This window comes from Rhinolophus ferrumequinum, chromosome 12 (genome assembly GCF_004115265.2).
Source record: "Rhinolophus ferrumequinum isolate MPI-CBG mRhiFer1 chromosome 12, mRhiFer1_v1.p, whole genome shotgun sequence".
Lineage (NCBI taxonomy): Eukaryota > Metazoa > Chordata > Mammalia > Chiroptera > Rhinolophidae > Rhinolophus > Rhinolophus ferrumequinum.
The window spans coordinates 53,879,664-53,907,410 of record NC_046295.1 but is presented as its reverse complement, the minus strand read 5'-3'; the positions used below and the strand labels follow the sequence as shown (position 1 = coordinate 53,907,410).

General features: G+C 45.3%; 1 protein-coding gene across 3 annotated transcripts in view; it reads right to left on the bottom strand.

Annotated features, from left to right (window-relative positions):
* The window catches only part of LOC117032342 (stimulated by retinoic acid gene 6 protein-like), a 46,996-nt gene that overhangs the window by 12,790 nt on the left and 6,459 nt on the right, over positions 1-27,747 (bottom strand). The window contains exons 1-9 of one of the 3 annotated variants that reach the window (XM_033123773.1): positions 25,829-26,210; positions 17,147-17,222; positions 15,284-15,384; positions 12,471-12,601; positions 8,729-8,849; positions 7,120-7,165; positions 5,054-5,182; positions 2,535-2,605; positions 1,044-1,155 (exon numbers count right to left, since the gene is read on the bottom strand). In XM_033123773.1, the coding sequence (XP_032979664.1) occupies positions 1,044-1,155; positions 2,535-2,605; positions 5,054-5,182; positions 7,120-7,165; positions 8,729-8,849; positions 12,471-12,601; positions 15,284-15,384; positions 17,147-17,222; positions 25,829-25,848 (807 nt within the window). In that variant the 5' untranslated portion in view covers positions 25,849-26,210. Of the gene's footprint in view, positions 1-1,043; positions 1,156-2,534; positions 2,606-5,053; positions 5,183-7,119; positions 7,166-8,728; positions 8,850-12,470; positions 12,602-15,283; positions 15,385-17,146; positions 17,223-17,374; positions 17,719-25,828; positions 26,211-27,747 lie in introns of those variants that run through there. The other 2 variants (XM_033123776.1, XM_033123774.1) reach the window with 2 other exon arrangements.

Genomic DNA, 27,747 nt, shown 5'->3' with positions numbered 1-27,747 from the left:
CTCTAATTTTTATTATATCCATTCTTCTGTTTACTTTGTATTTAACTTGCTCTTCTTTCATAGTTTCCTAAGGTAGAATCTTAATTTACTGCTTTTAGACCTTTCTTCATTTCTAATACATACATTCAATGCTATAAATTTCCCTCTAACCACGGGTTTTGCAGCCTCCCACATATTTTGATAAGTTGTATTTTCATTTAGTTCAAACTATTTTTTATTTCTCTTGAGATTTTTTTCTTTGACCCATATGTTACTTAGAAGTGTGGAATTAAACAATTTCCATTATTTGGGGATTTTCTAATTATCTTTCTGTTATTGATTTCTATTAGGTTGGTGCAAAAGTAATTGTAGTTTTAAAGGTTAAAAACAACTGCAAAAACCACAATTACTTTTGCACGAACCTAATAGTTTAATCCCATTGTGGTCTCAGAGCAGACACTGCATGATTTCTAGCTTTTTAAATTTGTTAAGGTGTATTTTATGGTCCAGGATATGGTCTATCTTGGTGAACTTTCCATGTAAATCTTGAGAAGAATGTGTATTCCACTGTTGTTGATGAAGTAGTCTGTGGATATCCAAAATATCCAATTGTTTTATATTGTCAACAGTTCAGATTTTCCTACCCCATGAGCACTGGTTCCCATGAGTTTCTGCTCCATTCCGTTGTGGTTCTCTATATTCACCTTCTGTCTCTCTAATTTTAGAGGCAAATGGTTTGCCCTGTGACCTCACTTCTCTTACGGATCTAAAAAGAGTTGTTGATTTTTCAGTTTGTTCCTATTTTTACTTGTTGTTAGGATAGGGTGGCATCTTGCAAGCTCTTTACATGTTGGCAACTAGAAGTCCCTATAAATAATCTGATTATGTTTCTTAATAATATTCACCATGTGGGTAAAAGTATACTTAGAGTCAAAATGGAGGGGTCAAAGAATTGTACCTGTTTGACTTAAGAGATTAAATTTTGACCCAGCTTTTTAATAACAACCCATATCCTAGCCCCACCCCATTTATAAATAGAAAAGGATTTGCTCAAATCTACTTACAAGGTACAGGCAGATGAAAGCCAACACAGTGGTTCCAATCATTCTGCTTGGGAACTGAAAGCAGGGGTCCCACTCATATATCCTGGTTTGGAACCAAGACTTTTTTTCCTCCCTGTAAATGAATCAACACCAATAAAAGACAGGTTGTAGTTGGTAAACAAATGCCTGATTCTTATGAAAATAAGCTCATCTCCTCCTCTTCATCTTACAGTTTAGTGAAGAGAAAGAGCACTGGTAGTTTCCAGTTTTCATCTGCCCTTATTCTTAAGAACAGAGACTCAGTTTTATTTGGTGCAGCAGTTCACCAAACTAAAACTTTATAGCTCCTGACCTCTGTTACAGCTAAGAGTGACCAAGACAAAACACAGGCCAATTAGATATGACCACAGGTACGGTGTGGGACTTTGGGGGGGCTTAGATGGAACTGACACAGCTAGAAGGGACCCCATTGCCCTCCTTCTTTTCTCCTGTCTGCCATCTGAAATGCTGTCATAGTGGCTGGTTCAGGCTGGAGCCCCAAAATCTATCTTGGACCATGGACAGCCTTCATGATGGAAACCACTAAGATACTGGAGGAGAAAGACAAATGACTGGTAAACTTCCATGGAGAGCAGTGCAGGATCAGTATGGACTGCAGGGTCAGTATGGACTGCAGCCTCCAGAATTCTTTTACATGAGAAATAAATCTCTCTTGTTTGTGCCACTATTATTTTGTGTTTTCTGCTACCTGTAGCCAAACACAGTTCTAAGGAAAATACTAGCTTTGCCACAGTGTAACCTTAAATAGACATGTCTCTTCTCTTGGGCATGTCCCCTCGTATGTAGTGGCAGTGGCAGGGGTAGGGTGACCTGTATGATCACTGAAGACCAGGTGGTTTTGCCTAGCTAAGAGCCATGTCCTCTTTTATTGGTAACAACATGGAGTTTTCTCTGGGAATCTACTCCTCCCCCACCGTCATCTGTCGTAGTTAAGTGAGGCTGAACCACTTCCTGGTTCCAGTGGTAAACATGTGACCCAGGATTAACAATCTCTTTACTCCAATCCCCTAGCCACAGTAATTGGTTCTGGGATGGCATGTGGTCCAATTTGATCCAATGAAACATATTCATGGGAGTTTTGTTTGAATTATTAGAAAAGTAAATGTCTGCTTCCCGTGAGTTTAAACCAGAGGGTATAAGCTTAAAGAGTCCTGGGACCACCATAGGGAGGGAGCCCACCTAACAAGGAGTCTAACCCAGGTAACAGCAGAGCTAAGCAGAGACGTGGGAAAGAGACCTAGTTCTGATGATGTCAGTCACGCCCCTGGATCCGCCTATGTCTGAAACTGACTCTCTCTAGACTTTTAAATTATGTAAGGCCATACGTTTCCTTTTTCTCTTTAATCCAATTTGAGGTGAATTTCTGTTATCAGCAAGCAAGAGTCCTGACTAATACAGTGCCCTCAGGACTGGGACGAACACCAAAGGTGAACGAGTCACTCTGTCGCTTACTGCAGGGGACGCCTCTTCAGGAGCTGTTTGACGTGCTCTGCCTGGTGAAGTTCCAGGAAAGGCTTTTCTCCCTGTGAGAAAAGAGAGAGGTGTATGTTTTGGCTCACAAATTGTTGTTAGTTTTTGTCTCTTTGAGGGGCTGTTACCACAGAGGGCAGGAATTTGGGTAAAACTTGTTCTTTTGGATTCAGCCATTCCTAGACACCTACAATTTACTGAAGAGAAGGGCAGGGTCAAGTCTCCAATTTACCAAACATTTGCTTTCATGAAACATCAGACAAAGGGCTGGCCTTCCTTGACGTCTGCTTATTAACTGCACCAGTCATTGTCCTGTGAGCTCTTTTTCTTCTTTGAGATTTGGTGATTTCCCATCATTGTTCAAAATATGTTTCAGGAATGAGAACACCTAAAATCCCAGTGTTTTTACTTCTTATGAATAGGAGTTTCTTTGGCTCATTTCTTATTTTGCAGTATTTAAAGAAATAAACTTCAACGGTACGTTTTGAAGTGTTTTCTCCAAGTGTACTGAGCTTTCCACAGTAGTCACCTAGTTTGTTACATAGATTGAGTACGTAAATTTTACATGCTATGAGATGAAATCTTATATATCGCAGATGTTGGGTAGAGTACAAAAGATCTGGTTAGAATCCTGAGTGAGTAATGTCAGCAAAATGGAGGAATAGGGAGTTCCAGGCCCTGTGCCCACTCAGATACACCAATTTTGACAACCATTCACAGATGAGAGTACCTTTGTGGGAGCCCAGGAGTGCACCTAGGGGGTTCCAGGACCTCAGTCAAGCAAACATTCTGAGAATAGATGCATTGAAGAGGGTAAGAAAAACAGTTTCACTTTACCAAATGTCACCATCCTCCAAGGTGGCACAGTTCAGTGCACAGAGACCCCCGTGGCCTGCAAATTCTCCCATGGGGGTAAGTGGGGTAAAGGTATGGAGTTTTTCTATATAATTAAAGTAAGTTGTTATTAACTTAAAATAGACTGTTATAACTATGTTTTATATAAGCCTCATGGTAATCATGAAGAAAAAGTCTAGCCTATTTTATATACACAAAAGATAAAAGAAAAACAAAGTAAAACATACCACTACAAAAAATATCACCACGTCACAAAGAAAGCAAGAAAGGAATAATTACAAAACAGAAAATTAACAAAATGGCAATATTAAGTCCTGACCCATCAATAATTCCTTTAAATGTAACTAGATTAAATTATCCAGTCAAAAGACAGAGTGGCTGAATAGATTTTTTTTTTTTTAAATTCCAAATATAGGCTACCTATAAGAGACTCACTTTAGCTTTAAGGACAGACATGGGGTGAGCATAAAGGGATAGGAAAAGATATTTCATACAAATGGTAACCACAAGAGAGTAGAAGTGGCTATACTTAAATGAGACAAAATAGACTAAGTCAAAAACTATCAAAAGAGACAAAAAAGGTCAATGATAAAGGGGTTTGCTCACTTTGGCAGCACATACGTGTATACTAATGATAAATTCTATTCCTCAGGAGAATATAACAATTGTAAATATATACACACCCAACTAAATAAAGTAAATATTAACAGAACTGAAGGGATAAGTAAACAGCAACACAATAATTGTAGGAAACCTCAACACCACACTTTCAACAATGGATAATCAAGTGAGGAAATCAGTAAGGAAACAGGCGACATGAACAATTCTATGGACCAAATGGCCCAAATAAACATATCAGAACGTTCCATCTAACAGTAGCAGAACATATATTCTTCTCAAGAGCACATGGAACATTCTCCAGGATAGATCACATGGTAGGCCACAAAACAAGTCTTAACAAATTTCAATATCAAGTATCTTTTCTGACGATAATGGCCTAAAGCTAGAAATCAGTAACAGGAAGAAAATTGGAAAATTCACAAATAAGTGGAAGTTAAACAATACACTCCTGAACAACCAATGGGTCAAAGAGGAAATCAAAAGGGAAATCAAAAACTATCTTAAAACAAATGAAAATGGAAAGACAACACACCAAAACTTACGGGATGTAGCAAAAGCAGTTCTAAGAGGGAAGTGTATAGTGGTAAATATCTACATTAAGAAAAAGAAAGATCTCAAACAACCTAACTTTATACCTCAAGGAATTAGAATAAGAAGAACGGTGGTTAAGAGAGAGCCTCAACAACCAGACCAACCAGACTGTCTAGGTTCCTGTTCTGGCTCTGCGACAGACTAAGCTGTGACCTTGAATAACATAAATCACCTCTCTGGGTGCAAGTTTCCTAATACAAAATGAGAGGAGTAATAGTACCTACCATGTTTCCCCCAAAATAAGACCTAACTGGAAAATAAGCCTTGGCCTGATTTTTCAGATGACATCCCCTAAACGTAAGCCCTAATGCATCTTTTGGAGCAAAAATTAATATAAGACCCGGTCTTATTTTCTGGGAAACACGGTACCTCACAACACTGTCGTGAAGACTAAACCTGTCAGGACACACACAGTGCTTATACTTAGTACTCACTGTCTGGAGCTCCCAGCCCAGGTGGACCCGCAGAGACTTGACAAACAAGTGTAGGAAGTAGCCCAGCAGGAAGAACAGGCACAGCAGTGTGGGCCAGTAGAACACAAGGGTCTCGTAGCTCCCCAAAAACTGCAACAGAAGCAGACCACTGGGCACTAGATCTAGATGGAGGAGGGCAGGGATCTGGTGAAGCTGTGGGCAGGAGTCTGCCTGCCCAGCCGGTTCCCACCGAGACCCACGCTCTCAGAGCTGGGATCCTGCTTCCCCAGCCACACAGCATTGGAACAAGCAGTGGACTTGGAGTCCAGCAGCCCTGGATTGGAGTCTTAGCACCCCCGTTTTCTTTTATACAAAGGGCTTTCACGGCTTTTTCCGATGAAGTATTAAATGCTCCTTTTGGAAAATACACACAAGAGAAAGAAGACAGGAGGGATAATGGGAGGGGGGAGGGGGAGACAGAGAAGGGAGGAATGAAGAGGGGAAAGAGAGAAATAGAGGGAGGGAGGGAGAGGCAGAGAGGGGAGAAAGAGGGAGAGGAAGAGAGGAAAGAAGGGAGAAGGATGGGGCCATAACTGCCATCCTGTTGAAAGCAAAACAAGCTCCCATCAGCAAAATGTCTCTCAAGACTGAGCTCCTACTTTTCCTGTGATTTTGGTTTCATTTTGATGGGGAAAAGTTTTTGTTTTTTTTCACTGTTTTTTTTTTTTTAATCACTGTTTTAAGACAAATAATATTGTGACGTCTTTCAGAAATTACTGGTTGGCTTCATATTTTATTACATATGCCCCACGAGAAATCGGGGTCTTAATGTTGTGATGTTAGGGAGCAGGCTAGAGACATGCTGAGAGGTACAGGCTCATCTCTTCCCGTCATCCTCCTCTCTACCGTGTGCTTACAGCTTAGACATAACCACTGTCAATATTTCAGTGTTTTTCATTTGTATCTATATCCAAATATCTCTATCTGTTATAAACTGAAATTGTACCAAACATAAAGGTCTGTGTATATCTTAATCATTCCCCCACATTGTTACAAATTATTTGTCAACATCACTTTCAATGCTGCAGAACAGTGCATTATTTAGATGAACCAAATTTACTCAAGCTTTCTCCTAATCTTTGACATTTTAGACTCTTTCCTATATCTCATTTTTATAAAGAATGTTTTTACGAATACATTTGAAAACATGAGACCAGATCGTTATGATTACCTTAGCCTGGATTCTAGTCCATGATTTATAATGAGTTAGTCACGTTAGCTCCACTTCTTACCAGTGAAGTAGGGTAGCACTAATACAGTCTTCAAAGTGTCTTGAGGATTCTATTGAGTCTAGAACAACTAGTACCTAACAGTTCTTAAAGTTAGTGACTCTGAGCAAAGAAGTAAGAACCTGCCCTCTCCCCCAACTAACTATGAATATTTTGAATTTCAAAAGAACCTCTGGAAGATTCGAAGGCTCTGACAAGGCTCCCGTGGCCCAGGTGGCCAACTTGTGCTCCCCCACCTGCCTAAAAACCTTTCTAGGTGCAGTGACACCCCTCTTTCACCCTCTAGGTGACACCCCTCTTTCATCTTGCTCCTGTTCCTGGGGCACAGGGCTAAACAGATGAACCAGTTTCTCCCAATTCTGAGAAGGACAATGCATGGCAAAGCTGGAAGAGGTTCATCTAGTCCGGGTCTCCCATTTTACAGACAAAGAAACTGAGGCTACATGAAGGAGTGGAAAGACATGAGCTTTGGTCTTGACTCCCAGATCTGCTGCTTCTTAAGAGTTACTTCATATATGTGGGCCTCAGTGTTCTCACCTATAAAACAGGTTTTCTGAGAGCTTCCCCACCTTGAGGGGCTGCTCTGAGCATGAACTGAGAGAACATCTGTCTGTAGACAAGCACCCTGCTGCACCTAAGATGCTATACAACGGAAGTATCACGAGTGGCTCCGAATTCCGTTTTGCACACAGGAGGAAGCTGGGGCCCGGAGAGTGGCAGAGGCTTGCCCACGGTCACACAGTGAGCTGACCATGTGACAGGATCGAATACGCTAAACAAAACTCAGCGGGGACTCACCTGCCCATGGGGACACTGTGTGATGTGAAGGATGGTGACAGCAAACCTGCAGGAGAGAAACAGGTCATGGGGTACTGGGGTCCCTCCCAGCACAGCTGCTATGAAAACAGCCCAGATCCCCCCACCTAGAGTTACTTCTCCATCCCATCCTCCTTACGAGGGCTGGTTCCCAGTCCTCCACACGTCCCACCTGGATCAGGCACCTGCTTGTGCCTAAGTACAGGCAACTAAATTCATTTCACAAGCCCTCACAGGAGAATCCGCCACGGCAGAACAGGAACACCCAGAGAGATTTCATCCCCCTTCCCCATCACTCAGGTGGGGGACTGAAGCCCAGAGAGGGGGATGGATTTGTTCAGAGTCACACCCAGAACCAGGACCAAGACCCAGGCCTCCTAACTCTGGGGCTGAGGCTCTTTCTGCCTGGACATGGCCTTGTCTGTAAACACTTCCCTGGGGAATGAGCTTCAAGGCTTTATCCCCACTGAACATACACTCCTGGTCATGTTCAAGCTGGGGTCAGACTCATGGTGCCCAAGCTGCTGAGCGGTTCCTGCTACCATTTCTTCTCCTGGTCAAAAGGTCTGCCAGAGGCTGATAAGATATTACTCTACAAGTAAGGCGGAATACCCTCTCTCTCTCTTTTAATTTTTTAAAAGCAAGCCATTACAAACTTTGGAATTGCAGCCATTGGTATGCCAGTGGCTTGTGAGCCCCCTGTCGTGGCTTGCACACTGGGCCTGGGGCCCCTGCCCCACAGAAAATGCTGTGGGGGATACAGGCCCCGTAAAGGGGACACAAGCAAGGAAATGAGCCTCTCAGGGCTGGAGAATAGAATTGTCCGTGGGATTATCCAGTCCACAAATATTCCCTGGGGCCAGCTCTATGCCGGTGTGGTGCCAGTGCTGAGGGCACAGAGCTCCACAAAAGGGCCAGGAAGCTCCCACCCATGAGGGTGACAATCCACAAAGGATGAGCGCACATCTGTCACTGGGCCAGGTTGGGGAAGATGATGCACATGGAGAAGAGCAACATAGAGACAAAGAGGCCAGAATGCCTGATTCACGTCTGCTTTCCGGCATATTCCCTGGCTCACTGTGGGGAGGTCACAGCATGTGTGCTGAGTGAATAAGTGGATGGGTGAAGCGACGCAGGGGTTTTATACGACTGACTGGTACGTGTGCTAGATGCTGGTCGTGGTGGAGAGGCAGAGAGAGACAGATGGCCCTGAATGCCCACCGGAGGCACCAGCACTTTCTCCTGGACTCCAGAGAAGCAGCAACCATACAGGACTCCTGCTTCCACCTGAGGGACTCCCGCCAATTTACAGAAATGAATTCTTCTACATCTCTGACGACTGAGAAGAATCATGAGCGGCCTCATGTGGAACAGACGGAATGCTGGCCTGAGCTTCAGAAGACTCCAGTGCAGTCCCCAGGAGGGGCTGCAGTAGGACCAGGGACCAGTCAGCCACTCCACCCCACCGGGCCTCAGTTCTGGGCAAAGGTGCCCTCCCAAAGAGAGTTCTCAGGTCACCTCCAACCCTTTGTCCAGAGTTCAGCCACGGCCAAAGGAATCGCAGGAGGGCAGGCAGGCAAGTCTGTCTTACCAGGTCAGAGAGTAGCTGAAGCCCAGGATGGAGCTGACCAGCCGGAACTCCGATGAGAGGCAGGCAAAGAAGGGGAGGTGGGACAGGCCAACTTCGATGCCTCCAATCAGAAGCACAAAGGCTGGGGGAGACAGGGCCAGAGATGCTGTGAGTTCCTCTCACCGGCGCAGGGGAGGCCCAGGGAAGCTGTGGGGCTTCGTGCTGACTCGCAGTCATGGACCGCAGGACCCAAAGAGATGAGTAGACAAGCCCCAGCTTAGCACAAGGAGGAATGAAGGACCGTCTCTCATTCATTCATGCAACAGACCCTTCCTGGTACCCCATCCACGCCAGGCACTGGGCTATCTATTGAGATAAAGAAGACTTGGTCCCTACCTTTGATTAGCTCACAATATAATGGCTGGAAACAGACCACACAGATGAACAAACAAATGAACAAAAAATTATCACTGAGAGTAAAGCACTGCAAGTGTACCATAGCAGCACAAAGAGTGGTGATTTGCAAAACCCTCTTGTAAACTGTAATACCACGTACTGTGTGTGTGTATATATATCTCAATGATAACATTAATTCTGCCACTAATCAGCTCTGAGATAGGCTAACAGGATGCAATAAAATCTAATCATGCAAGGTGACCCTCACTAAGTGTCTGCTTTGAGCTGGGTCCTGAGCCAGGCACTAGGGACACAGAAGGAATGAACAAGTTTCTTGCTCTGAGCCCCTTGTAGTCCAGTAGGGGAGATACGGAGGGGAGTGTGGTGATACGTATGGTAACAGAGGCACATGCAACCTGCTGTGGGGACAAGAGGAAAAAGCCACTGACCTCACCTGGGGTCTCTGTGTCAGGGAAGGCTTCCTGGAGCCGGTGACATTTAGCAAGGCCATGACATATAAGCAGGTGTTTGAGGAGGGAGAGAAGAAGGGAAGGAAGGACATTCCTCACTCAAAGGATAGGAGGTGGCTGATTGGGGTAGTTAGTTATTTGTGTGAATGTGAGTGGCAGATGACTAGCAGGAGAAAACAATATAAAAGAAATAATTGCTATGAGGCTAGAAGCTGCGACAGCATAAGTTTATTCATTTACTTGAATTGCTGCTGTCACGGAAACAGACAGAACAACTAAGACGGCAAAATCAAAACCCAAACATAAAACCTACAACACCTCCAGGTGACAAGACCCATTTGATATTATAACACCTGAGTAAGAGGAAGCAGAGGGAAGGCAATGGGATGTCTGAAGGCCTGAGAACAAAGGAACCCCAAATTGCCAGCAGATACTTACTCATAAGAAATTGAAGCTGAAATAACAGCTGCGACTGAGCAAGGTGTTGAAGGTCATGGTTCATAGGTTTGAATCAGCAGACCTGAGGGAGGTCTGAAGATGCTAGAGGTATCTGGGTCCCATGAACTCTGTCTAATTGACATCTAAGTCCCCTCTCAGAACAGTGCAGTAAGAATCCAAAATAAGAACAGAACATTCGGAGCTGGGAATTGGTGGGTCCAGAAAAAAAGGGAGGGAAGAAGCCAACAGGAAGTATGAGGATGTAATGAGGGTATATGTTGTTCTGGCCCAGCCAGACGCCAACATCATTGGTCTTTAGGGAAATGCGAATCAAGACAACAATTAGATACTACTTCACATCGACTATGATGGCTGTAATTTAAAAAATCAGAAAATAACAAGGGTTGGCTAGGATGTGGAGAAATTGGAAACTTTGCACATTGCAGATCAATGGAACAGAATAGAGTCCAGAAATAGACCCACACGTATGTAGCCAATGGATTTTCCACAAAGGTACAAAGGCAATTTAGTGGGCAAAGAATAGGTTTTGGTAACAACTAGTGCTAGAACAAATGGATATCCACAGGCAAGAAAAGGAACTTCAATCCATATCTCATACTACATCCAAAAAAGTTAACCCAAAATGTATCACAGGCCTAAATGCAAAACATCCTAAGACTACAAAACTTCTAAAAAAAAAAAAAACACAGGAGAAAAATCTACATGACCTTAGCTTAGGCAAAGATTTCTTATATGACATTTCTTATAAGCATGATTGCTTATCATCATGATTGCTTATGAATCATAGTTTCATGATTCACAAAAGAAGAAATGACTAAAAGAATAAAAGAATAAGAATAAAAGAATAAAAGAATAAATTGAATTTCATCAAAATTTTAAACGTCAGCTCTACAAAAGAAACTGTCGGTAGAATGAAAATACAAACCACAGACTGGGAGAAAATATTTGCAATTCATACATCTGATAAAAGATTTACATACAGATTATATAAAGAACTCTCAAAATTCAATACGAAGAAAAAACCCAATTTTCTTAATACAGGCACATAATTTGAACAGACACTTCACCAAGAAAGGTATAGAGATAGCAAATAAGCACATGAAAATATGCTCAACATCATTAGTCATTACGAAAATGCAAATTAAAAGATACCACTACATGCCTCTTAGAATGGCTAAAATTAAAAAGACTGACCATGCGTTGCCAAGGATACAGAGAAACTGGAACTCTCATATACTGATGGTGGTAATCTAACATGGAACAATCACTTTGGAAAAGAGTTTGACAGTTTCTTAAAAAGTATAATCTACTATATGATCTACATAATCCAGCCATTTCACTTTTAAGAATTTACCCAAGAAAAATGGAAACCTAGTTACATACAAAGAGGTGTAATGTTCATAGAAGCTTTATTTGTAAGCTAAAAACTGAAAATAAATCAAAACAGGTGAATGGATAAACAAACTGTGGTATCTCCATATAGTACAATACTATTCAGTAATGAAAAAGGAATTAATTTCTGATACATGTTAAACATGTATGAACCTCAAAATAACTATGCTGTGTGAAAGAAACTAGATCCCCCAAAAAAAGACAAAAAACAAGTACATTTTGTATGTATGTATGTTTGTATGTATGATTCCATACCTACATATGAAATGATTCCATATGTACGTATGATTCCATTTATATATAATTGCCTGGAGATGGGGACAGTGACAGGATGGGGTGGCAAGGAAACATTACAAAGAGGAACAAGTTAACTTCTGTGGTTCAGGCGGCCGGTTAGCTCAGTTGGTTAGAGCGTGGTGCTAATAACACCAAGGTTGCCAGTTCGATCCCCGCATGGGCCACTGTGAGCTGTGCCCTCCTTAAAAAAAAATTTCTGTGATTCATTATCTTGATTGTGGTGATGATTTCACAGATGTAAACACTTGTCAAAACTTAAATTGTATACTTCTAAGAGGTACGTGGTGATATATCATTTTGGTTTCAATTTGCATTTCCCTAAAAACTAATTAGATATTAGCAGGCATCGGCTCATAAAGGGATAGAGCCCATGAAAGAAAACTGGCTGGATAGAGAGGTTTGGAAGCTGCCATGTTAGGGATGGTTGAACCTATAGATTAGAGTTGCTATTTCAGGGAGAACATGAGGCATGGAGAACTAAGATGCCCTAGACCAATGGCCAAACAAATAAGACCTGTTCTTAGAGGAGTATCCTATTGAGGGCCTAGCCTACTGATATCAAGAAGGTAGCCACAGCTATGACTCAAGAGAGGTTTTTAGGATGGGTGGTGGTGAACCTACTTTCTAAACCTTTATTCTACTATGTCTAAACGACCTCTGAATCTAACTGGATGAAAGGCCCCCAAAAAAAGCGTTGAGACTTTCTGGGCGAGGCAAAATTCCCAGCAGGTGTGAGGCAGCCCTGGTACCTTGGGCCCACTGCGGGATCTGCAGGGGCTGGTAGCCTTCCGAGAACAAGAACATGATCTTATTGGCTGTGGCCCCGAAGGCGATTCCATAGGACCATCGGTTACTAAAAGTGCCCAGGAAGTCCAGAGGTCTGTGAACAAGAGAAACAGCTCATGAGGCCAGAAGGTGGCGCTGAGACATTCCCACATTTCATCTCCGAAGTCTCCATCCCATCCTGAGGGGGGAATTATTGGGGAGTGAACTATTCATTTCAACTGACATTTTCTTAGGCCCTCTGTTCTGGGGCTAGGCATGGGTTCGGGGTATGGAAGTGAGGAAGACCAAAGTCTTTCCCTTGAGGTTCTCTAAGTCTAGGAGGACACAAGCAAGGACACCAGTAGTCATGACAACAAGCAAAATGGAATGAATTTCATCTCTGAGAGACATAGGCAGTATGACTCAAGAGACCATGGGAAGCCTGCCCTACACCCAGCCACAATCTATGAGAGTTCTGGTTTCCAATATCCCTGGGAAGGTCTCAGCATCATCAGCTGTGCTGGTTCCATGTGATCATGCCTTCCTAGACATAGTCGATTGGACTATGGGTGACCACCTGACTTTGGATGGGCCAATCAGATGCCTGGTCTTATATTTTGGATTTATGACCCTGAGGATATGAGCCAGTTAGCTGTTAATATTCTACTCTGGAAAATCATGCCAAGTTGGGATCAGAATCAGTGCTAGAGGCAAGTTGAGGTTTTAAGGAAGCAGAGATTCTAAGTCAGGTAGTAGAGAGGAAAATGGTAAAATGGTACTGAGGGAGTCCCAGGGGCACAGAGAAGCAGAAACAGAGAGAAAGAATCCGTCTCCCAGAGATGTCCCTCTCAAGAGCACCAGTGTCCATGAGGCCGGCCTTGCCAGTATCTGTGAGATCCCTGTAACTTTATAAAAAAATACTATCTTTTCCTTTTATGAAAACAAGCTTTACTGGATACCTGTTTCTTCTAACCAAAAGAGATTTGTCTACATCAGAGTATGCAATCGCATTTGCAAAAAGAAAAGTCTTTCCCAGCGAAGTGCCATTTGAAGCAGACCTAAATGAAAACTCAGGGTAGCACTGAGAGCAATGCATTACAGGCAGGGACCTGGGAGGTAGGGCCTGGATCTCACCTTCCTGCCCATCTGGCTCTCATGTTCTCTTCAAGGATCAGCTCAGAAGGCCCCTCTACTGCAATGCCTTCCACTCCCCCACTCCCATTCCGCACACCTCCTTGCTGCCTTGTCAGGGGCCCCTCAGTACTAAGTTCACGTCCCTGTTTCACCACGCGTCCCTTTGTGTTATCACTTGTTTAGTAAACCATAAACTCCTCTGGGGTGAGGACCTAGCATAGGATCTTGAAAAGATTAGGTGCTCACTGCACATTCATGGACACTTACTTTATTGAACTGAATTCTAATCAATCTCACCTGTGGCACTTAAAAGCTATGTGAGACTCAGTTTCCCTATCTTTAAAACAGAGATGGAAACCCCTGCTCTCCTCATATCAGAGAGACATTGTAGACGGCAAATGAAGAACTGCTTTATAAACGGTGGAGTGCCATGTACATGTGAGGGGTTATTAATAACTAAAGATGGTGGACCAAAATTACTCAGAAAATCAGAGATTTTGATGGGAAAGTGGCCAGGGAACATGCGAATTGTGCCATTATCAATTTTATTCAAAGCAGTTTAACATGATTCATGGAAAGCTCCTACTTCGTAAAAAGTCCGGCACCAGGTCCAACATGCCAAATGCCCAGGGCAGAGTCTGATCGCCTTGAACCACCATCCTCAGTCCTTCTCTGTGTCCCAGCCCAGGTGGCTTAGACCTGGCAACTTGGGCGGGCTGACAGCTCCAAGGGGTAGTATCCAGCATGAGTCTGCTGACTCGAGCTGCATATGTGGTCCTCGGACATTGCCGTTGGATTTCTCTCACCCTGCAGCTCAGGTCACCCTGGCCTCAGCCCTGACATCCTGGCCTCCTCTCCCTTCTCCAGAGCCCAAGGCTGAAGCCTCAGCATGTCCACATGCTTGAGCCTGCTTAGGTTGTAACACTGGGGGAATCAGAGCAAATATCAACCAAACCTGGGTTAATGCTCTTATCACTTATTAGCTGTGTGGCCTTCGGCAAGTCACTTAAGCTCTCTGAGCCTGAGTTTATTCATCCATTACATGACACTAACAACCTTCACCATGGTAGGCTGGCAAGAGGATTCGCCGAAGTAATGTGGGCAAAGCAAATGGTTCAGTGCCTAGGTCATAGTCAGTGTGCAATAAATGTTAACTGCTTTATTGTTCTTAATTATTAGGGGGTGATGAGGCAGAGATAGGAACAATTAGATCTCAAGGAAAAACATGATTAGGGATGCAGAGACAGAACGGCAGAGCTAGAAAAGGCCCTGAAGCACTCTGGTCCAGCAGGTTCTCCTAGTGCATGACCGATGGTGCCATCCCAACAGCAGGCTTGCTACTGCCAGTGACAGGGGACTGTCTCCCTCCTGCGTCCTGAGGTAGCCATAGTCCTGAGGGGGAAGGCTTTCCCATGGTGACCTGAGTCCCCCTGAGGTGTTTTAAGCACCTCTGGGCAGCTCTGGGTGCCCAGGGTGTAATGGCTTGGAAGCCAATTCTGAACTCTCAAGATCTTGGGCTGGGTTAGGTTGGGGCAGGACAGGGCAGGGCAGGGCAGTCCATGGCAGGGTAGAGGTGGGGGGCAGGTAACTGGGAGTTATCCTGGCCTGACAGGTGGTGTTGGCCCCAATCACTGGGTACCCCAAGCTGTAGTGATCCACTCACATGATGATTTCAAAGTGGTTCGTCAGGAGGTAAGAAGTATCATCTGTCTGCCTACGGTGCTCCCGTCTTTGGAGAAAGGATAAGACCAAAATGATGAAAAGCTACAGGAAGAGAAGATGAGAGCGTCAGTGGGAACATTCTTCCCCAGCATGGCCTCGGTGCCTGCACTGAAAGAGAACACGTGGGTGAGCAGAGTGCTCAGAATGTCTGGGCCCCTCAGACTCCAGAGGCAGACAGCTGGCTGCACATACCTGGAGTTTCCTGAAAGTTTTACACTGAGCTTTCCTTTGTGTTGCCCTGAACAGACGTGAGTGCAAATCTAGTCCTCCCACATACTGGCTGGGAGGAAGACTTAACTTCTCTGAACCTCGGTTTCCTCATCTGTAAAAATGTCATATTGCAAATCCTCCTTCACTTTTTTTTCCTGTGGATTCAGTCATTTTCTTGATGCCCTTTTTCTCTCCCCCTTTATAAGAAACTTCTTGAGACTTGTCTACACTTGCTGCCTCCATTTCCTTCTCACTTGATCTTCAGCCCCCTAACCTGGCTTCTACCCCCATACTCCATGGAAACACCTCTGCCCAAAATCACTAATTACCATCTTCTTGCTCCATCCAATGTAAGCTTGAAGCCCAAGCAAGTCTGGCTTGACCTCTCAGCAGCATTCTGCAGGGATGACCACTTGCACCTCTTAGAAACACTCTTCCCTAGGCTTCCATCAACCATGCTTTTCTGGTTTTTCTCCTTACTTCTCAGTGTCCTTCGCTGGATCATTCCTCATCCAACCACTAGATTTGGAGTTCTTCGCAGTTCAGTCTAAGGACAACACCTCTTATCACCCGATCCTTTCTTCCTCAGCAATCTCATCCCCGCCCATGCTTTCAATGGCCACCAATACCCAGAAGACTCACAAACTTGAATCTTCAGCTCCATAACTGTTCATCCAGCTACATTGTTGGCATTTCTTTGTGATGTGTTGAAAGCTCCTTGAATTCAGTATGTCTTAAATGGAACCCATGATTTTCCTCCCTGCTCTATTCCCTCACCCACCCCAAACCTGGATCTCTTCTAATTTTCCTTACCTCGTGAATGACAGACACCACCATCCTTCCAGCTGTGCGAGTTACAAAATGAGTCATCCTCAACCTCTCCCGCTCCCTAACCTCTCCAGCCAACCCATTATCCAGTCCTATTGTTTTTACCTCCCAAATGTCTTGAGTTGACCACCGTCAACTGCCTCTCACCGGGACCCCCGCAACCATCTCCTAATGTCTCCTCCTGTCTCCTCTCTTGCCCACCTCCAACCTGAGCCCCTACCCTGAAATCAGAGTGATCACTTCAAGACATAAATCTGATCATACCACCCTCATGCTGGAAACACTCCAATTACTTCCCATTGTACTTAGAATGAAGACAAAACTCCTTCACACAGAGCGCCCACAGGGCCCACCTGGCTGGCTCTGCCTGCCTCCCCAGACAGCGACAACTCAATTCTGCACTCCAGCCACGTTGGCCTTCTCAGTTCCTCACACTCTCCATTCTCCTTCCCTCCACAGAGACTGTACATGTGCTTTTCCCTTCTGCCTGAAATGCTCTTTACTGCAGCTTCCAACAGAACTCAGCTCCATCATTGCTTCCTCAAGAAAGCCTTTTCTGACGCCTCTAAAAGCCAGTGTCCCTCGCTATATGGCCATTAAAAGCCGTCTTCTGCCTGTGTTTTTGGTGCATAATGTAGGAGAGCAAGTCAAGGAAATCTAGCTGATGTCTCTCTGCTGACCTATTCGGGCCCCTTGGGAGCCTGTACATGGAAACAACCTAGCTCCGCTTTCCCACCCTCTTCGGCCTTTCCATGCCTTTACTTACTGATGGGATGAGGGAGTAATGGAGGAAGAGCTCCATGTCCACCGAGCCCACACAGGTGCCATTCAGCTGTCTGGTCCTGAAAAACAGCCAGAAAACACCCTGACATCACTAGTCGCTGGGTGCTCACCGACCCTTCAGCCTTGACCATCACCGGCAGGAGTGTGGTTGCAGCCCACTAAGATCACCTGATCTTTTTAAAATTCGCTTTCTCAGAGCCAGTGTGCTCACCTCTGGTGTGTCTTCCCTAATCTTGCAGATTTCCTTCTCCAGCCTAATCAACTGCGCTGCTAACTGTGTCTAACTCCTTCCTTTCTTGATGACACAGTCAGGGGCAGATTCAGCTTCTGTGAAGCCCAAAACTTATATAATTTGGAAATCCTTTCCAAATGTAATTACAACAATATCTTACGTTTTTCACATTTTAAGGAAAACATAACACCATGTAAATACTTAACTAAGGTGCCTCCCACCCTCCCAGAGTCTTGGAAGGGCCCTGTGCAAGTGAGAAGCCCTGAGATTCCAATTTTAGTACCTTCACAGGGACACAGTTTTCCATAACCAGAGCCCAAGGGGTATCAGCCCTCTCCTGACCCACTGCTGGCCTGCTGGGGCCAGACTGGTTATCTAGACGGCAGACTGTGGACTTTGTCCTCTCCAGGCTTCAGAGTCTGCAGTCTGCTGCTGGGGCCTCATGCCTGAAACATGTGACAGCAGTTCTGTGACTTCTCTTTGAAAGGGGCCTCCTCCTTTCTGGGGCTCCCACAACTCTTTGCACTCATGCTCTGCCTTCCACTCCACCACTTGGCACACTCTCCCACCTCTGGTTTTTGCTCCCTCTGCTCCCTACGCCAGTGCATCCAGCCAGCCATATCTGGGCTTCCTTCCCTGGCCAGCTCCTCCTTTTCCCTCAGATATCTCAGGGAAGAGCACTCCTCTGGGGAGCCCATGAGCACGGCGAAGTCCCCGTAATTCTTTAAAATCCCACTGTTCCCCAGTTATGTGCAACCGTAGAGCTGAAACATCCTAGAAGTGGTGGGGGTCGTGGGGGGGAACTTACGCTGTCAGAAATGTGATAAAACTGTAAAAGCCAGACTTCTGCTTTTAGGCAGGTCAACTGAGCACATACATCAGTCTCTCTGTCCCACACAAAACCCTCAAAATGATAGGAAAAAATGTCAGTTTTTTAAAAAGAAAGAAAACATGGCCATATTTAAAAGCAAGAAGGGAATCTATCAAGGACACAGAAACTACTAGAAAGAAGATCCTGAACAATGGAGAGTGATTGGGACTAGTTCAAAGAGAAAAAGCCTCAGTCAACATGGCTACAGACTGTGTGACCACACAGGAAGTGCTCTCCATCCTCAGTGCGAGAAGCTGAAGCAAGATGGGGCCGCCGACAGATCACATAATGATAAACTGGGGTCTCCCAGGGACCCCAGTTCCTGTCACCCATGCTGGCCAGCCGGGAGCAGTGCAGTTTATGTTTCTGGCAATAGTACACACAGGTCACAGAGAGGCCCAGAACACAGGTGGCACCTGGGAGGGGCCAGGAGCTTTGGCTTCCAGAAGACCAGCTCCTGAGACATCCCACCTCCACCCCGCTGCACTGAGAGCAGGCCTTAGTACTAGCCGTGGCAGCAGCTGCCCTCCCACCAAAGCAAATATCCCAGTGGAAAGCTCCATCACGAAAATGAGCACACATCAAGAACCATCAAACATTTGAGGAAAGATTACACCACAAAAGGGAGCCAGAAATTCAACAAATAGAAGATCTTACTCCCGAGGAAAGGAAGTAATACAGAACCTCTCTGTGGTAATTACACATGCAAATTCTCTACAAGAAGAATAAATGTAGGAAGAAGTAAAGGGGTGCAAAAAGCAACAGTAGGCCAAGAAATTAGCAAAACTGACTGTTAATACTGATCACAGGATTTTAAATATATACACATATAATAAATTTATCATATAAACTTATATTTATACAAATTATATAATAATATAAATATAACATATTTTTATAAATATAAATATTATAGACATAAAATATTTATTTATAATATAAATATATAAAGTCAAATTTACTATATAAACAAATTTATATATATATATATATAAACCATTTTTAAAAACATGAGGACTCAAAAGACTCTCTCTGAAAGAAATATTGGAGGAAACTGTCAAATAAGAAAAACAAATCTAGAAGAAGGATTTAAAAGTAACAACGATCAGGGTGGCCAGTTAGCTCAGCTGGTTAGAGTGTGGTGCTGATCACACCAAGGTTGCTGGTTCGATCCCCGCATGGGCCACTGTGAGCTGTGCCCTCCTTAGGAAAAAAAAGAAAAAAGTAACAATGATCAAAGAAATTAGCAAAATATATAATTAGTTAAATATCTAAGTAAGTGATTATTGTGAAACAGAAATACCAGATGGTATCCCACATGGCAGGAGGGAGAGGTGGGTAGGGCCAGGTGTGGATGCAGAGGGAAGCAAAACAATGACCAAGTTCCCCTCCTGTTTAGGAGGGTGATATACAAATCTGTTTTTCCTTTCTACGCTTTATAAGAAAAATATCATTGTAGGTATGTGAAAATCCACAGTTAACTACCAGAAAGAATATAAATAAAATGTAAACTAGAATATTTAAAAGTGTATATGAAAGAAAATTCAATTGCTCCAATAAAGTACAGGAAGAGAAAAAATGCAATAAAGGTTAAAAGAGAAGCACCACAAAAACAAAAATGTCCAACCAATAATAGTACGCCATCAATAAAAAGAAATACAAATATTCAATAAATGCTTAAAATTTCGAGTAGTAATGAAAATAGAAATGAAGACGAAATGCTACCTTATCTGTTAAATTGGGAATTATTGAAAACAGTCCCCAGCCTTACTGACGGTTAAGACAAGTTGGTATTCCCTTACTAGTAGCCAGAGTGTAAACTGGTATATAGCCATTCTGAAGATTAATTTTGTAATATATACACCAAGAACTTTTAAAATATAGCAATTCCATTTCCAGGAATTCTACTTACAAAAAATATAAGCTAAGGAAATAATCAGAGTGGTACCTGAATGTATGTACCAGAAAGCTAAGATTCTCTCAATCTCTCCCTCATATGTGTGTATAACATTTTGAATGCAATATACGCTCATTGTAAAACATCCAAAATATTGACAAATGTATAAAGCAGCAAATAAAAATTCTTTCTTCTCCCACAATTATGTGTTTATAACCTATATAGTTTTAAGCAAAAATGGGATCAGACTAAACTTGATTTCTTCAATTAATCAATAAAGGAAAGGAAGTTCATTTAATAAAAGAAGGGAAATTTCTCGTGTCAGCATATACATACCCACTTGGACTCTTTTAAATGGGTGACCCTGCCGACACAGATTCGCTGCTGAGCCTGTCTTCTTCTTGGAGAGGCTGAACCAGAGTTAGTCTGGTAGCAGCTGGAAACAGGTCAGCTCGAGGAAGGTGGATGGTGCAGCTCTCTAAATACAGGGCTCATAGCAACAGAGTCTGGTGCCCCGGGCTACGCTTCCACTCCAGCAGCCATGGCAGTGAACAGATGAAGCATGCACCGGAGTCCACCCAAGTTAGAAAGCCACTGAGACCCCTACTCCTTCCTGGTGGGCCCAGTAGTGGAACAGGTCTCTTGAAGGGTGGACAACATATGCAGGGCAGCAGCAAAACAGCACCCCCCAATTTAGGAGGTCTGCTTTCCAGTGGCGATGCCTTGGAAAAGTGTTTATGATATACTATTAAGTAAAAAAAACAATAAAAAATATGATCCCCAATTTACGAACAATGGTTACCTCTGAGTGATGGAACTAGATATCATTCTACTTCTTTTTTCCCTGAAAAAGTGCCTCAGTGCTCAGTGACTATTGATCTTCTTTTCCCATCCTTTCCCTGCTTTTGAACAGCTCTGACCAAAGAAAAGGGTTTTCCTTTCGTTGGGCCGAAAGGGGACTCTCATTGGCTGTGTTTCTACCTCCTTACACCCCAGACCCTGTCTACTCCTCTGTCTCTGGAATGCGTGGGGTCAGCCCTTCTCCAGGCTGAGCACCCCTCCCCAGCCTGAGTCCAGTTATGGGCGTGTCATGGGCAGCCTGCCTGGCAGCCCTGGCTTCCTGCTAGGTGTGGGGGTGTCAGGGACTCCCCAGCCCTGGAGCCCCTGACCACACAGTGGACTGAAGTCCTTCACCTGATTAAGCAGTAGCCCGAGCAGCTGCCCACACCTGACCCCATGACCACTCTCCCACTTCCATGCTGCAGGCAGGGTGGCCCAAAGCATGGCACCCTTGCCTAGAATGGCCCACTGCCATTCCAAGCCAGCAGCCTCCTCTGAGACCCTCGTGAGAAGAGGCCTGGCTAGGAAACACTGCTGAGTCCGCCCCATCTCTGCTGGTAAGTGTGGCTCAGGGGTCCCCTGAGTCTCAGTTTAGTCACTTGTGAATTGAGAAGGCCACACTGTTTGGAACTTAGCCCACTGTCACAGCAGCCAGCCCACTGTCACGGCAGCCAGCCCACTGTTTGGAAATGTCTTTTCGTGGGGCGGTGTCCTCACTGGATGGTGAGCTCCGTGGGGCATTCATCTCCATGTGCCCGGCTCCTGGCCCGACATGTGGCAATAGCAGGTGCTCATTAATATTTCCTAAATGGATGGATGGAAAGCTAACATCTCTCAAGGGCCTACTGTGTGCCAAGCTATGCTTTAAGGGTTATACTTTTATTAACAAATTTCATCCTCACAACAGCCCCATGAGAGAAGTACTATTATCACCCCATTTCACAGATGAGGAAACCGAGGCACCAAAAGATCAGCAAACGTGTGCAAGCTTACCCAGCTAGTGGGTTGGGGAGCCAGGACTTGATCACTTAAGTAATTTCCAACTGCCACATTCTATGACTCTTCAATGTGATTTTCTGTTCCTATGGCCAGGGTGGTCTGAGCTCTCAGAACAAAAACACGAGACTTGCAGGGACTTATGAAGATCTGAGAGTGGATTTGTATGCCAGGTCATTGGTGCAGAGCTTTCAGAATTTCACGGGGGAAAGCAAACTTCCCGTCAAAAATGAAATCCGTGATGAAATGACAGGCTGTCTGGAGGAGGGGGAGTGGGTGAGGGTGTAGGCAAAACAAGACTGCCATGTGTTGACAACTAAGGCAGCTGGGTGATGGCAATACGAGTGTTCTTTACGCTAGTCTCTCTGCTTTTATGTAAGTTTGCACACTTCCATAATAAAAAGCTTGCATTTTTTAAATAAAATAAAATTAAGTCCAGGACTATCATAAAGCCCACACAGGCTGTCTGTCACCTTACAGGTCCTCTATTGCCCTCAGGCCTGCCTCTGACAGTCTTCCCAGAAAGTCATCTGTGTTTTTCTCTCTCTAATTGCCTGTTGGTTTGTCTCTGTCTGTCACTTTCTGTGACTCTGAGAATCAGGGGTAAGTTCTATAACGAAAGTCACAAAGACCCCTTGTTTTTGTTCCATTTTCTTGACCTCTACTGTCCATTTTGACCTTGCTGTACAGCTAGGAAAGGTCAGCTCTGGGTCAGTACCCTCCTTCAGAGGGTGTGAATGTATTTTCATCCTGCTGTGGGTCCTCACATGTGCATGGAGGGCAGATCCTGAAATTTGGAGTCAGACCTTGTGACCTTGGGTGAGTCATTTTTCCCCTGAAGCTCTGGTTGTCTCATCTGTAGAATGGGTGTGGTGTCATCATTTCCCTAGATCATTAGAGAATGGGTAGGAATGGTGCTTTGTTAACTGAGAAGCACTGTGCATGCTGGTTCTCGGGCCTGCTTCCACCTTCCCAACACTGCCTCCCAGACTGCTCCACGAGGTGGGAGTGGGAACTCCAAGCAGCAGCCTGGCCCTTAGCAGACGCTGAGGGCGTTCTCCTGGGCTGGCACTGGCATTATGGAGACACAGGAGCCACTGTACCAAGGAGCTAGACACCCTGGCTGGGTGCCGTGGTTCCACCAGTGAGCCAGCTGGTTAACCATCTCAGAGAGACAGAATCAGCTCAGCCAGATTGGGAGCAGAGCTCTGCACCAGGGCCAAGCTGTGGGATCTCCCCCTGCACTGAGCTACGGGCCTGGTGGGAAGGAACAGTGCTTTACAGTTTAGTTTACACAGTATTCTCATTCCCCAAGTCTCGCTACATCTTCAGAGAGGGGCTCTCTCTGGTCCACAGTAGGACTCAAACACAGGTCGTAACTTCAGCTTTGAGGACCAGAGATGAGGTACTACGTGGCCTTTCGTGCCTGGCCTGTCTTTATTCCATTTCCTCCCAGGGGCTCCCTGTTTCATCCTCTGTACCCAGATCTCTGTTTATTCGTCTTTGCCTTGACCGCCCCCGTTCATTCCGAGCTTACTGGACAGGGAGGCTCCAGGTGGGTACCCTCCTTTAGAGGGTGTGCATGGGGTGTTTCACCCATGTCGGAAAAGCTCAGCGAGAGCTACAAGGAAAAAATTGGCAACTGAAGAAGGCTCCCCGCCATGCTTCATGGTCCATAAAGCAATGTTCATTTTTACTTCTTTCCCTTAATAAAATAACAACAGGCAGCATTTATTGAAAGTTTGCCATGTGTCAGACATTGAACTAAGGTCTTTATAGTTATTATCTCACTTAATCATTTCACAACTTAGGCTGCATGGACTATTATTCCCACTTCACGGATGAGAAAAACTGAAGCTTAGAGAGGTCAAGTAAATGCCCAAAGTCACTCAGCTAGAGGGCAGCAGAGCTGAAATTTGAACCCTTGTTATATTTTCTAAACAGGAAACGCTTTCACACACTAAAATTACATTCAGACATTGAAGAAGGGTCCAAGTCTGGGCTCCTCGGGGAGGGCAAGGACTCACTCCTCTTCCCTGGTCGACAAATCAGAACATGCTCAGGCCTGAGCCCGGCCCGTGAGAAGGGCCCTGACAGGCATCCTGTGTTAATGGAGACGAGCGTGATGGAGGGGACGGAGGCCATGGGGGCACCGTGCTGACTCCAAAAGAATGTCATGTGTGGAGGGGAGTGAGGAGCGGGGTGAAAAAGGTAAGGAGATTAAGAACTACCGATTGATAATTTCAAAATAGAGTGGGGATGGGAAGTACAGCATAGAGAATATAGTCAGTAATGTAACACCTATGTATAGTGCCAGGTGGGTACTAATCGGGGGGATCACTTCCTAAATTATCTAGACGTCTAACCACTATGCTGTACACCTGAAACTACTGAAAAATAATGTTGAATGTGAACTGTAACTGAAAAAAACAATTTAAAAATAAATAAAAAGTGTTAAAAGCAAATGGTAAACTATTTTTTAAAAACGAGTGTAAGGGGGCAAGAGGTCCCAACTGGCACCACGGGATGGGCCAAGTTCTTCGGGACCAGCACAGACTTTTCTTGAGTCCACACCATGGGGTCAGTTGCCTGCCTCCTGGTCATCTCCTTTCGGATGTCCCATGGGCACTCCAGGCCAACATGTCCCAATCGAACACCGTCTCCAACCTGTTCCTCCTCTGGGGTCCTCACCTCAGGAATGGCACCACCACCCCCCCTTTAGTCAAAGCTAGAGATCCAGAGTCATCCTCAACTCCCTCTTTTCCAAGTCACCCCCATATCAAGCCCAGTCACCTCTCCAATCCCTACTGAATCCAGACACGTCTCTATCCCTACAGCTATCACCTTAGCCCAGGCCAAGGTCATCTTCACCTGGGCTGCCCAGTAGCCTCCTGCCAGGTCTCCCACCTCCAGCATGGCCCCCTCCAATCTAGTCTCCACCTTGTCACTAGAGGGATCTTCCTAGATGTCCACTAAACGCCCCTGCTAACCTTGTAGCCTGTCCCTCAAGGAGCCCAGCTGGAAAGGGGGAAAAAGAGAGCAGTTCCCTCAGACGTTCTAGTGCGCGGTCCTATCCACGCAGCTGACTCCCCGCTCTCTGTCCGCCTGTCCTTCCAACCACCTACAGTCTGTTTCGTGTCACATGTCCCTCCCCACACACTGCTCTCAGGCTTCCTCCTTCCTGCCTGGTGCCTGTGATTCAGGGATCTCCTTTGCCAAGTGACTCTCATGATGCCTGTCCATCTTTGCACGACTGCTTTTCTCTGTTTCGTCCTCCACGGTGTCCCTCAACAACCCTAACAGATACATTACGACACCAGACAGCGATGCTTCTATTTTGTGTATATTTGGAACAGCCTTTTCAGTTCTTAAATAATAGACTTGTAAATGTTTGAGTGAGAATTCTTAATTCCTGTCATCTGGGCAGAACTTTAAAGCTCTCTAAGATCTTTCACATTCTTGTTCTCATAGGATTTCCACAAACCTTTGTGCTAGGTAGGACAGGTGTTAGTACTCCCGATTTATAGATGAGAAAACTGAGGCTTTGAGATTTGTCGGAAACTGCAGAGCCAGGACTCAGACCCAGGTCCTCTAACACCATCTCTGGGCTCTTTCTGCTCCACTCTGTGGCTCCACACTGAAGACGAACAGAAATCTGTCCACTCATCCAGGAACCCTACGCACAGTTCCTTCCTCTGTGCCAGCCTGCCTACAAAGGAGCTAAACCATGCCTTTTTCCCAGTTACCATGAATCAACAACATCAAAGAACGGCTGCAGAACATGTGGTTGTCCAGCATAACTTGTCTTAAACCTTGTCCTGTGACTTACCTCTCATTTGTGGACAGCATCTCGGTGGGAAAACACCGCCTGCAGTCCTGGGGAGCAATGTGCTTCTCTAGATTGTTTGTTGAGCTTCTCCAGCCTCTTGGTTATGACTGCGTGTGATCCTCTGGTGTTCTGCCCAGTTCTCTTCACAGCGCCCACAAAACTCACAGGAAAGGCAAACACCCAGTCAAATATTTACCAGAGAAATGAAAGCAGGCAAGCGGCCTTCTTCCTTGTTTCAGAACACGGTTGGCTCTTCTGCTCTTCCTCCCATGCTCACGCCGCACAAGCAGGAACTTCCCTCCGATTTCCTTTTTCCTGGGCTCTTGCTGCCTCTTTTAGGCCCCTGCTGTAAGCACTGGCCCCCTGAACTATCAGAGCTTTGCCCAGCAGCTGAGGCCTCTTTGGCTAACTGTAAAAATTACTATAGGCAATAAAGCAGGACTCTCCCTCAAGGCAATAAACTAGGAAAATGGGACCACTGGCTTTAAGATTCTCTCTGGAAACAAGGCCACCCATTTTCTGGGAGGAGGGGCTGGAGACAAGTTCAAAACTGAACCCCACCTACAAGTACGTAGTGGATAATGTGATCAGATTTCCCAGTTACCAGAATGGCCTATGGATTCCAAATGGCCACACTGGTTCCATATGATCTTCAGGGACAGAATGGGAACGAGACCCTAGGTGTCCTTCTCTGTCAGTCCACTGTAGCCATCAGCTCATAGGCTGGTTAATGGCACCCCCACACTCTTAGCACCCACACGGCGTCTGCGGCTCCTCCCGTTCTCTCACTCCATTCATTGTGCCTCCCAACGGTTCTGATCCATCCCTTCACCTATGTATCAGAGGGCTCAGGACGTGGGTGTGTCGTGTTCACGTCCTCTTTCCCCGCCTACCAGCTTGGATTTGGTGCTCAGAATGGTGGAGCCACAACCTGGAAGGAGCCTGGGTCCCTGAATCAACACTCAGGGATACTAGGAATCGCCATTTGAGACTTTACATGAATAAGGAATAACCTTCCACTAGGTTAGAGGCATTACACACTTTGGAGGTGGCTACAGCTTCTAGTCTAAGCCTAGTCCATACGCCTTACTTTCCATTCGCACTGCTGCTGCCCCAGGTCCCGCGCTCTCCACCTCTGTCTGGATGATCATAAGAGCTCTCTAATAGCCCTGGGCCCCGTCTCCCGGCTCGGTGCACACATCCATCTCCCTAAAGCACAGCTCACACTTTGCAGTGCATCCTCCCGTACTCTGCACTCCCCACCCTAGCTCTCCAAGCCTAGCCTTCCAAGAAGTTGCTTCTACCTTCCAGCCTGATTTCCACTGGCTTCCTACACGTCTGTGGGTTTCTTTAAGTTGCTTCTTCATCCCTAAACATAGCCTTTCGTGCTACTCTAAATCTTTAAGGAACGAGGAACAAGTTGCCTTGAGTGAAGAGGGTTTCCTAATACCACCCTGCAAGGGCTGGGACCCAAACTGGGAAGGTGCTGGGAGCTCAAGGCACTCGGGAATGCTTCCGCCCCCTTTCTTCCTCTTGTCTCTCTGCCCTTGGCATTTTTGCTTCAATGCATTTTCTCTATGGCACAACCCCTTTCCTTCCTTTTGGTTTCTGCTCTCTCTTGGCTTCAACTCATCACCATCCTGACTTTAGTTCATGGAATCCTTTCACACTCCACCCCTAACGTTTACTGGCTCCTTTCCAGGGTTTCCCCCCAGTTCTAATTACCAAGAAAAGATCTGTCCTAGTTTACCTTTTCCCCCAGGCACGTCATAGGCCAGTCCACATGCCTTTCTGTCTTTGACTCAAACACATACCCCTTGCATTAGTTTGCTAGGGCTGCCGTAACAAAATGCCATACACTGGGTGACTTAAGCAACAGACCTTTATGTTTTCACAGTTCTGGAAGCTGAAGTCCAAGG